General features: G+C 42.1%; 1 protein-coding gene across 2 annotated transcripts in view; it reads left to right on the top strand.

Annotated features, from left to right (window-relative positions):
- Nucleotides 1–14,204, top strand: part of LOC115122182 (protocadherin-11 X-linked-like) — a 357,525-nt gene that overhangs the window by 62,294 nt on the left and 281,027 nt on the right. The window contains exon 4 of one of the 2 annotated variants that reach the window (XM_065018305.1): nucleotides 8,820–9,898. The exons of the other annotated variant lie outside the window; for it this stretch is intronic. Coding sequence (XP_064874377.1) covers nucleotides 8,820–8,903 — 84 coding nt within the window. The 3' untranslated portion in view covers nucleotides 8,904–9,898. Of the gene's footprint in view, nucleotides 1–8,819; nucleotides 9,899–14,204 lie in introns of those variants that run through there. 2 annotated transcript variants of the gene reach the window in all.

Here is a 14,204-nt window from a genome sequence, read left to right as displayed (position 1 = left end):
TTTGTTGATAAGATGGAGGGTGATGGGTGGCAGCGGGAGGGAGCCGGGAGAATGAACCACACAAAAAGTCACATGTGCATTAATGTCATCAGCATTGAATATTGAGGAAGAATACCTCAGAGAGGAAGGAGAGAAAAAAAGTTTGGCCAAGAAACTTTATTCAAATTAAATCTATCTTTACTTCTTGAAAAAGACAGATTGTACCTCCCTTTGCTATCTTGTATTATATGTTTGTAAAAAAAACTTTAACCTTATTTGGGTTAATGTTCCACTTTAAAGTATAATGGAGGCAGTGAAATGGTGGGAACTAGTCTTAAATTAGAATCTTAAGTGAGAAAGGCTGGTGGCAGAGTAATAGCATGCTTGAGAATCAAGTCGGCCACGCTACTAATTGAACTCTGCCCAGGTGTATTTGCTGAGGACCAACGGATTAAAGCAGCGCTAAGCTTTTTTTGATTGACACACCTGGGGAAAAAACTAGCATGTCTGACAGACAGAGGAAAACCAAACATAGAGTGTTTGATTTGGGTTCAATCAGCTGTTCACTTTCCCCTGAAATAGTAGGAAACGTATCCCCCAAGAGTTTCCACTACAGAATAATAAGAGCCTCATTAAATAATCCCAGATTTCCGTTGCGTGCTGGAGATATTAAGTGGTGTCTTGACTATGGAGGCTCTGAAGGCTTTGTCAGCATGAGGAGTAGAGCAAAGCAAAAAAAACTTTTGAATGCTAGTGTCTGGTCTGAGGCTTATGATTCCCTAAGAGATATGCCAAATGCGAAGTGCCCTAATGAATAAATGCAGGCCAGGGAGGTGAGGAGAGGTGGTCTTACTGAGGGCAGACAATACGGCAGGGCAGAGCAGGGCGGGGCAGGGCAGAGCAGAGCAGAGCAGAGCAGGGCAGAGCAGAGCAGGGCAGAGCAGAGCAGAGCAGGGCAGAGCAGAGCAGAGCAGGGCAGAGCAGAGCAGGGCAGGGCAGAGCAGAGCAGGGCAGAGCAGAGCAGGGCAGAGCAGAGCGGGGCAGAGCAGAGCGGAGCAGGGCAGAGCGGGGCAGGGCAGAGCAGAGCGGAGCAGGGCAGAGCGGAGCAGGGCAGAGCAGAGCAGGGCAGGGCAGAGCGGGGCAGAGCAGAGCGGAGCAGAGCAGAGCAGGGCAGAGCAGAGCAGAGCAGGGCAGAGCAGAGCAGGGCAGAGCAGGGCAGAGCGGGGCAGAGCGGGGCAGGGCAGAGCAGGGCAGAGCGGAGCAGGGCAGAGCAGAGCGGGGCAGGGCAGAGCAGAGCGGAGCAGGGCAGGGCAGAGCAGAGCAGAGCAGGGCAGAGCGGGGCAGAGCAGAGCAGGGCAGAGCAGGGCAGAGCGGGGCAGAGCAGGGCAGAGCAGAGCAGGGCAGAGCAGAGCAGGGCAGAGCAGAGCAGGGCAGAGCAGAGCACAGCAGGGCAGAGCAGAGCACAGCAGGGCAGAGCGGGGCAGAGCAGAGCAGAGCACAGCAGGGGAGAGCAGGGCAGAGCACAGCAGGGCAGAGCAGAGAACAGCAGGGCAGAGCGGGGCAGAGCGGGGCAGAGCAGAGCACAGCAGGGGAGAGCAGGGCAGAGCAGAGCACAGCAGGGGAGAGCAGGGCAGAGCAGAGCAGAGCACAGCAGTGGAGAGCAGGGCAGAGCAGAGCAGAGCACAGCAGGGGAGAGCAGGGCAGAGCAGAGCAGAGCACAGTAGGGGAAAGCAGGGCAGAGCAGAGCAGAGCACAGCAGGGGAGAGCAGAGCACAGCAGGGCAGAGCAGAGCACAGCAGAGCGGGGCAGAGCAGAGCAGAGCACAGCAGGGCAGAGCAGGGCAGAGCACAGCAGAGCACAGCAGGGCAGAGCAGAGCACAGCAGGGCAGAGCGGGGCAGAGCAGAGCAGAGCACAGCAGGGGAGAGCAGGGCAGAGCAGAGCAGAGCACAGCAGGGCAGAGCAGAGCAGAGCAGAGCACAGCAGGGCAGAGCACAGCAGGGCAGAGCGGGGCAAGCACAGCAGGGCAGAGCGGGGCAGAGCACAGCAGGGCAGAGCGGGGCAGAGCACAGCAGGGCAGAGCAGGGCAGAGCACAGCAGGGCAGAGCGGGGCAGAGCAGAGCACAGCAGGGCAGAGCAGGGCAGAGCACAGCAGGGCAGAGCAGGGCAGAGCACAGCAGGGCAGAGCGGGGCAGAGCAGAGCGGAGCAGGGCAGAGCACAGCAGAGCACAGCAGGGCAGAGCAGGGCAGAGCACAGCAGAGAAGAGCAGGGCAGAGCACAGCAGGGCAGGGCAAAGCAGAGCGGGGCAGAGCAGAGCACAGCAGAGCAGGGCAGAGCACAGCAGGGCAGAGCAGAGCACAGCAGGGCAGAGCAGAGCACAGCAGGGCAGAGCAGGGCAGAGCACAGCAGGGCAGAGCAGGGCAGAGCACAGCAGGGCAGAGCGGGGCAGAGCGGAGCAGGGCAGAGCACAGCAGAGCACAGCAGGGCAGAGCAGAGCACAGCAGAGCAGAGCAGGGCAGAGCACAGCACAGCAGAGCAGGGCAGAGCACAGCAGGGCAGGGCAAAGCAGAGCGGAGCAGAGCACAGCAGAGCAGGGCAGAGCAGAGCGGGGCAGAGCAGGGCAGAGCAGGGCAGAGCAGAGCGGGGCAGAGCAGAGCAGGGAAGGGCAGAGCAGAGCGGGGCAGAGCAGGCCAGAGCAGAGCAGGGCAGAGCAGAGCAGGGCAGAGCAGAGCGGGGCAGGGCAGAGCAGAGCAGGGCAGGGCAGAGCAGAGCAGAGCAGGGCAGAGCAGGGCAGAGCAGAGCAGGGCAGAGCAGAGCAGGGCAGAGCAGAGCGGGGCGGAGCTCTATGGAATGGAGACAGTATGGTGGGTAAACAAGATCAAGGTAAAGATGGAGGCTTGGGACCAATAGAAAGAGGTTATAGCTAGAAAGGGTCTTGGGACCAATAGAAAAAGAAGGTAGATAGACGAGGGCTTTTATGACCAATCGGAGGAGGGGGAAGCTAGATAGAGTCAGTAAAAGATGGTTGCTGAGCCCATTTAACCAATTCATTAGAATCTTTAATGACTTAGCTTGCCTCTTTTTTAAAGCAGGTGGTTGGTGTTGTAATATAGGTTAGGGTTCGTCATTGGTAGTTGTTATGGTGTGGTAGAGAGACAGTATTAATATAGGTTAGGGTTCGTCATTTCTAGTTGTTATGGTGTGGTAGAGAGACAGTATTAATATAGGTTAGGGTTCGTCATTGGTAGTCGTTATGGTGTGGTAGAGAGACAGTATTAATATAGGTTAGGGTTCGTCATTTCTAGTTGTTATGGTGTGGTAGAGAGACAGTATTAATATAGGTTAGGGTTCGTCATTGGTAGTCGTTATGGTGTGGTAGAGAGACAGTATTAATATAGGTTAGGGTTCGTCATTGGTAGTCGTTATGGTGTGGTAGAGAGACAGTATTAATATAGGTTAGGGTTCATCATTGGTAGTCGTTAATATACATTCATTAAATGTATTAATTCATTAATTCAGTATTAATAGCATGGGATTCATTCATACAGTACGATGCATTTGATTATAAATGCGGGGATTAGTTTGTAGTTTATTTTATTTTTTTGTGTTTTTTGTTTTTCATGATTTTTGTTCACCTCTAAAATAACACATCCTAGTTTTATCATACATCTTTTATGATTTTATTTGTTGCAGGGTAACATTCTTGAATTTCGTACTTGTCAATCTTCACAGAATTGTACAGATTTGTTGGGGGGGGGGGGGGGGGGTGTTGCCTTGTTGCCCTCATTGTGGCCTCTTGAAGCTTTTCCATCCTTTTGAAATCCCTTGTAGCATAGTTCTTACAGATTACTGTCTATCATTTTCAATCCCTTGTAGCATAGTTCTTACAAAATGAGTTGTGTACATGGTAATTTAAAGAGACACCCACACAAAGCAGATATTATTTTCCCTCTCACCAATCTTTTATTTAAAACCCATTTAAAAGCACCACTGCCCATGGTACATTATCTGTAAGCCTACTTGCAGAGCCAGCTCAGGAACATATACTTCGCTTGCTGTTTGTAATGCTCCCTGTCAAGTTGTCAGAATGGCTTTGCACTCATACTGGTTATGTCCTGCACTAAAAGACCCCCTGAAATACGCAAAAATATTTATCCAATGTTTTGGTAAAAATTCTGATAAATTCTGATTTTTAAAAAAAAATGTAATTTTGGGGCGGGGGGGGGGGCAGTGTATTAATGGTGTATTTCATGTTGTTCATCAGTGAGAAATACTTCTCCTTTAAGCTAATCTGAATGAATTCATGATTAAATCACCATTCTCCTCCGTCCTTGTAATGTGCCGAATCAGCTGTTCAATCATTATATTTTATCTAGTGTAGGGTTTGCTAATCTGGGTTTGCTAATCTGAAAAAGGCTTTGCGAGTTGAATTGAATCATTATCTGTTTCTTATGGGGTAATTATTGGTCAGGCATTTCCAGGTTAATCACTTTTTTTGTTTCTTATGTAATTATTGGTCATAATATTTGGGCAGATTATGTCAAACACATGCTTTTGGTCTAAAGTGGGACAGTGTTGTTCAACCTGAAAGACCAGCACCACCTTAGAGATGTCAGGACGATCTATTATGTCTATTATCACCTGGAGTGTTTGAAAAGTAGGGCCTCCCTGTTGGCATTAGATATGACAGTTAAGTTAATTCAGAGTTTACACATGAAGTAAATCAGGGTTTAGTGAGAATCTAGAGCTCAAAAGGATACTTAAATGAGAATCTAGAGCTCAAAAGGCTAATTAAATGAGAATCTAGAGCTCAAAAGGATAATTAAATGAGAATCTAGAGCTCAAAAGGCTAATTAAATGAGAATCTAGAGCTCAAAAGGCTAATTAAATGAGAATCTAGAGCTCAAAAGGATAATTAAATGAGAATCTAGAGCTCAAAAGGCTAATTAAATGAGAATCTAGAGCTCAAAAGGATAATTAAATGAGAATCTAGAGCTCAAAAGGATAATTAAATGAGAATCTAGAGCTCAAAAGGATAATTAAATGAGAATCTAGAGCTCAAAAGGCTAATTAAATGAGAATCTAGAGCTCAAAAGGATAATTAAATGAGAATCTAGAGCTCAAAAGGCTAATTAAATGAGAATCTAGAGCTCAAAAGGATAATTAAATGAGAATCTAGAGCTCAAAAGGATAATTAAATGAGAATCTAGAGCTCAAAAGGCTAATTAAATGAGAATCTAGAGCTCAAAAGGATAATTAAATGAGAATCTAGAGCTCAAAAGGCTAATTAAATGAGAATCTAGAGCTCAAAAGGATAATTAAATGAGAATCTAGAGCTCAAAAGGATAATTAAATGAGAATCTAGAGCTCAAAAGGATAATTAAATGAGAATCTAGAGCTCAAAAGGATAATTAAATGAGAATCTAGAGCTCAAAAGGATAATTAAATGAGAATCTAGAGCTCAAAAGGATAATTAAATGAGAATCTAGAGCTCAAAAGGCTAATTAAATGAGAATCTAGAGCTCAAAAGGCTAATTAAATGAGAATCTAGAGCTCAAAAGGCTAATTAAATGAGAATCTAGAGCTCAAAAGGCTAATTAAATGAGAATCTAGAGCTCAAAAGGCTAATTAAATGAGAATCTAGAGCTCAAAAGGATAATTAAATGAGAATCTAGAGCTCAAAAGGATAATTAAATGAGAATCTAGAGCTCAAAAGGCTAATTAAATGAGAATCTAGAGCTCAAAAGGATAATTAAATGAGAATCTAGAGCTCAAAAGGCTAATTAAATGAGAATCTAGAGCTCAAAAGGCTAATTAAATGAGAATCTAGAGCTCAAAAGGCTAATTAAATGAGAATCTAGAGCTCAAAAGGATAATTAAATGAGAATCTAGAGCTCAAAAGGCTAATTAAATGAGAATCTAGAGCTCAAAAGGCTAATTAAATGAGAATCTAGAGCTCAAAAGGCTAATTAAATGAGAATCTAGAGCTCAAAAGGATAATTAAATGAGAATCTAGAGCTCAAAAGGATAATTAAATGAGAATCTAGAGCTCAAAAGGCTAATTAAATGAGAATCTAGAGCTCAAAAGGATAATTAAATGAGAATCTAGAGCTCAAAAGGCTAATTAAATGAGAATCTAGAGCTCAAAAGGCTAATTAAATGAGAATCTAGAGCTCAAAAGGCTAATTAAATGCATAAAAGGGTTAATCACTCATAATACAATATGATTAAAATCTCTGTAATTAGGTTTCGGGAGAGGATAATAGATAAAAGAGGAAAGAAGCCAATGTCCTTTAGGATTGTTAATATTATATCAGGTATACCTGTGTTGTTATGTTTTAATAACATTTAGACTACGTTACACAGCAAGCTACGCGGGGGAGGGGGGGGGGGGGGGCAGGTGGTTGAAGAATGCCTTGCATGGCTAAATTAGGAGTTTTCTAGCTGAAGTATATGTTCATTAAAAGTAGTTTAACCTACACCCCGGTTTGTCATTATACAAGGAACAAACATAACAATACCTAAATATCATTGGCAGTTACTAGGTCTTTAATATTATTGGACCTCTGACAGCCAATGACTGACAATACTGGCTACAACTTCCTAGTTTTGACTTGTCTGTAAACTCTCGCTCCAATAGATTCCTCTTTTAACGTTGATACGGTTCAGATACATTCTCTAATGCTCTCCAGAATATTAACATTCATGTTTTTCTTTATCTCATGAAATTAAAATGTTTTTATCGAGTGTTGAATTCATCAACTGTGATCCGTTCAAGTCAGCCTGGCCTTAACAAAAGCAGCATATGGCAAGTTGACACCGCTCAATCTCCCTGAGCATAAACCTGTAATACTAAAAGTCCTAAATAAAGGATAAAGCAGATTGTGATGTTTTTATTTGTTCATGAAAGTGAAAGACAGTGATTTTACGTGCCTCTTCCATTGACCTTTTACCTAAAGCTGCTAGAGGATAAAGGATATAACAGCACACATTGAATCCTAATAGGAGACACAGGAGACTTACAGATGAAGGTCAGATGAATGTTTAAGGGGACTTACAGATGTAGGCGCTAAAGAGGGAAGCTAGTCAAAAAGACTTCAGAGACTAAATATTTATGGCACCATATGGTATCTTAATACCCTAAGAGCTTTGTTTGGTAGGATCCAATGCTGCTCAGTGCACCATAGCCTCTTTTCCTCTCTCCCTAGCTTCCCTTCTCTCTTTTATTCCCTCCCTCATATCTTCCTTCCTTCTCTTTTATCTCTGTCTATCTCCCTGTTCCCAGCCGGTAGTTTTAGAGGTCAATCCCCCTCCCGGTGACGTGAGGGAAACCTCTGTCTCCATCTGTGCTTTAGTTGTGGCAGATCAAGTGAGCAACCTCCCTGGCTGGCTGAGTGATCTCAGACACGGGCATGAATATGCAACAGCAAAGAGGCCAATATGCTCTTTTGTTTGTCCCATATTCCACAGGGCCATAGTGCATACCAGGTCAGTTGTTGATGTCAGACCAAACCCTCCTGTGGTTTGTCTGTTTTCTTAGCTAGCAGAGCCCCATTAACATATTCATACTTAACATACTGTACATAGATATTACCATTTGACATGATCTCAGAACATGAACATTTGAAAGGATGGCAGATGTGATTATGTTGTTGATGTAATTTACAATATATTACCTAAAACAATCACTCTAGCTAAGTGTTATAGCCAACCCTTACAGAAAAACCACATGATATAGCACATGTAGAAAAATCACATGATATAGCACATGTAGAAAAATCACATGATATAGCACATGTAGAAAAATCACATGATATGACATGTAGGAAAATCACATGATATAGCACATGTAGAAAAATCACATGATTTGACATGTAGAAAAATCACATGATTTGACATGTAGAAAAATCACATGATATAGCACATGTAGAAAAATCACATGATTTGACATGTAGAAAAATCACATGATTTGACATGTAGAAAAATCACGTGATTTGACATGTAGAAAAATCACGTGATTTGACATGTGTCGTTTTATGTTTACACATGTTTCTGAACATGTTGTCACGTAGAGAATAACATGAAAACTTATTTCTGGAACTTGTGTGTTTAAAAATAAATGTATTCATGTTTTTTTCTATAAGGGTAGGGTTGTGATGGAAAATTTGGAAAATTTCCCAAACTTCTAACCAAGCTGCTGTAATGACTTGTGATGCCAGTAGACAGTAGATGGGGGGTGAGCGGGCGGGCGGGATGGTCTGTTGTATCACCTCTTACCAGCTGATTTAGGCGTTTGCCTCTATAATCAATATGCATACTGTAGGTAGGCCTAATGTAAGCAGCAGCTCAAGGTCAGATTCAACATGATGATTCAGATATCGACAGATGTGTCTGTTATAGTTTTGGCGCAGACCTCGTGAATGTCAAGACCTGTACCTATCAGAAGGTACCTAATGAAGAGTGCCAGAGTAAGGACTACAGTACGAGACAAAATGCCGTTTTCAGGGTTAAAACGAAGTGTTGCAGTAGGGTGGTGGATGTAATTATACATTTGGAGTTAAATCTATTGGAGAGAATTGCATGCTCTGATGATCACAGTAAAATGCACAAGTTTATGCTCTCATGTAGTATTCTTCAAGGACTTCATCTGGCGAGGAAATCATACCTGATTGTCAGCTGTACCTTGAAGAATGCTTTTTGAATACAAAATGATCTAGAGATTTTTGTATTCACTGTTCCGAGTGTAATAGAGTTTAACAGCTACTACAGATTAGATTTGTAAGAGCTGGATTATATTGTAACTTCAATCTCCCTATATCTGTCTGTCTCTCTATATTACAGGAGACGGCACTGAAACCACCCCTCTATGACACACTCTGTGGCTCAGGTACAAGTCGCTGCCACAGGATAAAAATCAATCTCTAGCTGCCAGTACCTAGAGAGAGAAAGAGAGAGGGAGAGAGAGAGAGAGAGAGAGGGAGGGAGGAAGGCACAGACGAAGAGGTGAATCTCATACTATACAGTCTCTACAGTCTACAAAAACACCAACCAACAAAAAAGGAATATGTTAATTTCGTTTATTTAATTTTTTGTTTGCCGATAAAGAAAAAAAGTAGAACTTGAATAATTTTCACAGAAATTAAGACACATTGTTGCCTGCCTGAAACTTGACAAAAACTCTCCTTGTGAATCCTGTAGGAGGTTTGAAATACATTATAGAAAGCCACCATTTACAGTATCTCTTATTATATCTATCTCCTAGACGATGACTCACGATATAACCCACCCCCATGTATACAAAACATACAGTACAAATACAATGAATATCTCTTCTGTACTTTATTCTGTTATGTTTTTGTTTATATGTATTTATTTATATTTATCACAGAGTTGACTATGTTTATATGCATTGATTATGTTGACTAAAGTTTACATACCTGGTGTCTGTTGTTATTTGGGTTTTTTCCCTTGTTTGACTAAAGTTTACATACCTGGTGTCTGTTGTTATTTGGGTTTTTTCCCTTGTTTGACTAAAGTTTACATACCTGGTGTCTGTTGTTATTTGGGTTTTTTCCCTTGTTTGACTAAAGTTTACATACCTGGTGTCTGTTGTTATTTGGGTTTTTTCCCTTGTTTGACTAAAGTTTACATACCTGGTGTCTGTTGTTATTTGGGTTTTTTCCCTTGTTTGACTAAAGTTTCCATACCTGGTGTCTGTTTTTATTGTTGTTGTTTTTTTCCTTGCTTTTTAATCCATTGAATTTGCTATTTCTGGGCTTGCTTGTGGATATACTGACTGGCAATGTGTAATGCTGCAAGCTAGACCTACTGCTAATGGGCCTACTGCTAATGGGCCTACTACTAATGGGCCTACTACTAATGGGCCTACTACGAATGGGCCTACTACTAATGGGCCTACTGCTAATGGGCCTACTACTAATGGGCCTACTACTAATGGGCCTACTACTAATGGGCCTACTACGAATGGGCCTACTACTAATGGGCCTACTACTAATGGGCCTACTACGAATGGGCCTACTACTAATGGGCCTACTACTAATGGGCCTACTACTAATGGGCCTACTGCTAATGTGCCTACTGCTAATGTGCCTACTGCTAATGGGCCTACTGCTAATGGGCCTACTACTAATGGGCCTACTACTAATGGGCCTACTGCTAATGGGCCTACTACTAATGGGCCTACTGCTAATGGGCCTACTACTAATGGGCCTACTACTAATGGGCCTACTACTAATGGGCCTACTGCTAATGGGCCTACTGCTAATGGGCCTACTGCTAATGGGCCTACTGCTAATGGGCCTACTACTAATGGGCCTACTACTAATGGGCCTACTACTAATGGGCCTACTGCTAATGGGCCTACTGCTAATGGGCCTACTACTAATGGGCCTACTACTAATGGGCCTACTGCTAATGGGCCTACTACTAATGGGCCTACTGCTAATGGGCCTACTACTAATGGGCCTACTAGTAATGGGCCTACTGCTAATGGGCCTACTGCTAATGGGCCTACTACTAATGGGCCTACTACTAATTTTTGCCTACTACTAATGGGCCTACTGCTAATGGGCCTACTGCTAATGGGCCTACTACTAATGGGCCTACTACTAATGGGCCTACTACTAATGGGCCTACTGCTAATGGGCCTACTGCTAATGGGTCTACTGCTAATGGGCCTGTTAGTAGTGATGTTAATATACATGGCCCACTGGACTGGAACACCACAGCTGGTGTTAGTAGTGAAGAGTGTGGCTGGTGTTAATATACATGGCCCACTGGACTGGAACACCACATTGTGGTGATTTACCAGGACTAGGAGGACTGTGTCTACTGATTGCCTCCGTAGGACAGTAGGGAATTGTACCTCATAATAGAGAGGATGAGTTTAATACTTTGAGCTAAGCCACAATCACAAGGGACCCGAAAGGCTCTGTTCATAATCAAAAGCTGTTCTATGTGGGACTAAACAGATGAGCGCCATGGTTTAACCTGAGTGTACTAGAGTCAGATAGACCGATTCACAGTAGAGCACTATGGTTTAACCTGAGTGTACTAGAGTCAGATAGACCGATTCACAGTAGAGCACTATGGTTTAACCTGAGTGTACTAGAGTCAGATAGACCGATTCACAGTAGAGCACTATGGTTTAACCTGAGTGTACTAGAGTCAGATAGACCGATTCACAGTAGAGCGCCATGGTTTAACCTGAGTGTACTAGAGTCAGATAGACCGATTCACAGTAGAGCGCCATGGTTTAACCTGTGAGATATAATATTACATATTTCAAAAGATGGTTCCAAGTGGTACAACTCAGGCAGTTCGTTGACACCACTTGGTTGGTTTAGAGCAACAACAAACAAAAAAATACAAACTTGATTTTGTGCACTTATTTATATGAATTCATTATTTGTTCAAGTGAAATTAAGAGAGATAAACATTGAACACTTGAAATGAGTAGTAGTAGTACAAGCAACACTCAGCAGGTTTCAATTTATTAACATAAATAAGGTGAAGACAGAAGAATCTTTACAATCCACTTTCAATATTTACACTCCTTTTGGTTTCTGGTTTGGTATCCACACAAATATATGCCTCTACTGCATTGTGTAAACACTCATCGTGGTTATGTCCTGATCTTAATTACTATCTTCAATACTACACTAATAAACAGCTTGGTGGGTTAGCACTGTTGTTAATAGTCATGATGTTTAACGGTTGTCTTATGATAGAGACTGCTTTGGTAGACGAGGCTCTATGTACAGTATGTGTGGCAGATATACGATACCTTCCTAATGATCCCCATCGTTTCTGGAGAAGATACCGGATGTAATTATGGTATCAAATGTATTACTACTGAGTAGAACCGCAGTGTGAACTATACAGAGCATCTTAGCACTGTAATCATCATTTGATTTAACTGATCTTTGGGAGAAAAGAGAAAAAACATATACATGATAAGAAGACAGTTTTTTTAATCTTCTGTAAAGGGAGACAGATGACTATGGAACAGCAACCTCACTTTTATTCGATGTGAAGTACAATATGCTCCTTACATACTCTGTAATTAACTTTGATTTGCCAATTATGTGGAGAAAAGAAACTGTATATAAATGTTTTGTTTATGTATGTGTGAGCTTCTGGAATTTATTAAAGTCTTTTTGCATTGTATTGCACATTTCCCATGACTCTTCTTATTAATCAGGGCATTGGACCTTCTCATTGCAATATATTATACTGTCTTGTCGTTCATTCTTTATATTATACTGTCTGTCTCTCTGTCCTTCCTTCATTATATTATACTGTCTGTCTGTCCTTCCTTCATTATATTATACTGTCTGTCTGTCCTTCCTTCATTATATTATACTGTCTGTCTGTCCTTCCTTCTTTATATTATACTGTCTCTCTGTCTGTCCTTCCTTCATTATATTATACTGTCTGTCTCTCTGTCCTTCCTTCATTATATTATACTGTCTGTCTCTCTGTCCTTCCTTCATTATATTATACTGTCTGTCTGTCCTTCCTTCATTATATTATACTGTCTATTCAGCTTCCCTGCATTTCCTCTACTTATAACAGAAGCCCATTAAGACTAAAAATAACCTCGAAATTATCTATTCGGTGATTTGTAATTTTTTTGTCATTCTACATTGTACTGTCTTGGTCAACGACGGGCCATGCCCTTCACAAATGCTGTGTTGCTGGATTGGTTAGTTGGACAAACAATAATAATTGGCTCATCAGTTCAGCCTGAGGGAAAAAATTGCAAAAAATATGAAGTGTTGTTGTTTTCCTTGTAACTGCACAACTCGACAACAGGGAAGAAATGATGAAACCGTTTAGATATCCATCTTTCATCAGGAACAGTTTTAAATAGACGTTAGGATGGAAATATTCTACAAACAGGACTTTTGAAGTGCACATCTACAGTATAACTATGTAAGAATATTCAAATATATATATACTGTATATATAAGGAATCCCATGTTGTCTGTTATAGTTTGCCATAACATCATACTGTTAGAATCCAATTCAATTGCAAGGCATGAACACAACCAGAGCTCTTAATAACAATGAACACAACCAGAGCTCTTAACAATGAACACAACTAGAGCTCTTAACAATGAACACAACCAGAGCTCTTAACAATGAACACAACCAGAGCACTTAACAATGAACACAACCAGAGCTCTTACCAATGAACACAATCAGAGCTCTTAACAATGAACACAATCAGAGCTCTTAACAATGAACACAACCAGAGCTCTTAACAATGAACACAATCAGAGCTCTTAACAATGAACACAACCAGAGCTCTTAACAATGAACACAAGCAGAGCTCTTAACAATGAACACAACCAGACGTCTTAACAATGAACACAACCAGAGCTCTTAACAATGAACACAAGCAGAGCTCTTAACAATGAACACAAGCAGAGCTCTTAACAATGAACACAACCAGACGTCTTAACAATGAACACAACCAGAGCTCTTAACAATGAACACAAGCAGAGCTCTTAACAATGAACACAACCAGACGTCTTAACAATGAACACAAGCAGAGCTCTTAACTATACCGCATTGTCTGTATTTAAAGGCATGAACCCAACCAGAGCTCTAAATTATACCTCTTTGTAGGTATTTGAAGGTACGAACACAATCAGATCTCTTAACTATGAACCCAACCAGAGATCTAAACTATGAACCCAACCAGAGATCTAAACTATGATCCCAACCAGAGATCTTAACTATGAACCCAACCAGAGAGCTTAACTATGAACCCAACCAGAGAGCTTAACTATGAACCCAACCAGAGATCTTAACTATGAACCCAACCAGAGATCTTAACTATGAACCCAACCAGAGATCTTAACTATGAACCCAACCAGAGATCTAAACTATGAACCCAACCAGAGATCTTAACTATGAACCCAACCAGAGATCTTAACTATGAACCCAACCAGAGATCTTAACTATGAACCCAACCAGAGATCTTAACTATGATCCCAACCAGAGATCTTAACTATGAACCCAACCAGAGATCTAAACTATGAACCCAACCAGAGATCTTAACTATGAACCCAACCAGAGAGCTTAACTATGAACCCAACCAGAGAGCTTAACTATGAACCCAACCAGAGATCTTAACTATGAACCCAACCAGAGAGCTTAACTATGAACCCAACCAGAGATCTTAACTATGAACCC

This window comes from Oncorhynchus nerka, linkage group LG5 (assembly GCF_034236695.1).
Source record: "Oncorhynchus nerka isolate Pitt River linkage group LG5, Oner_Uvic_2.0, whole genome shotgun sequence".
Lineage (NCBI taxonomy): Eukaryota > Metazoa > Chordata > Actinopteri > Salmoniformes > Salmonidae > Oncorhynchus > Oncorhynchus nerka.
This window is presented reverse-complemented; position numbering and strand designations above follow the sequence as displayed.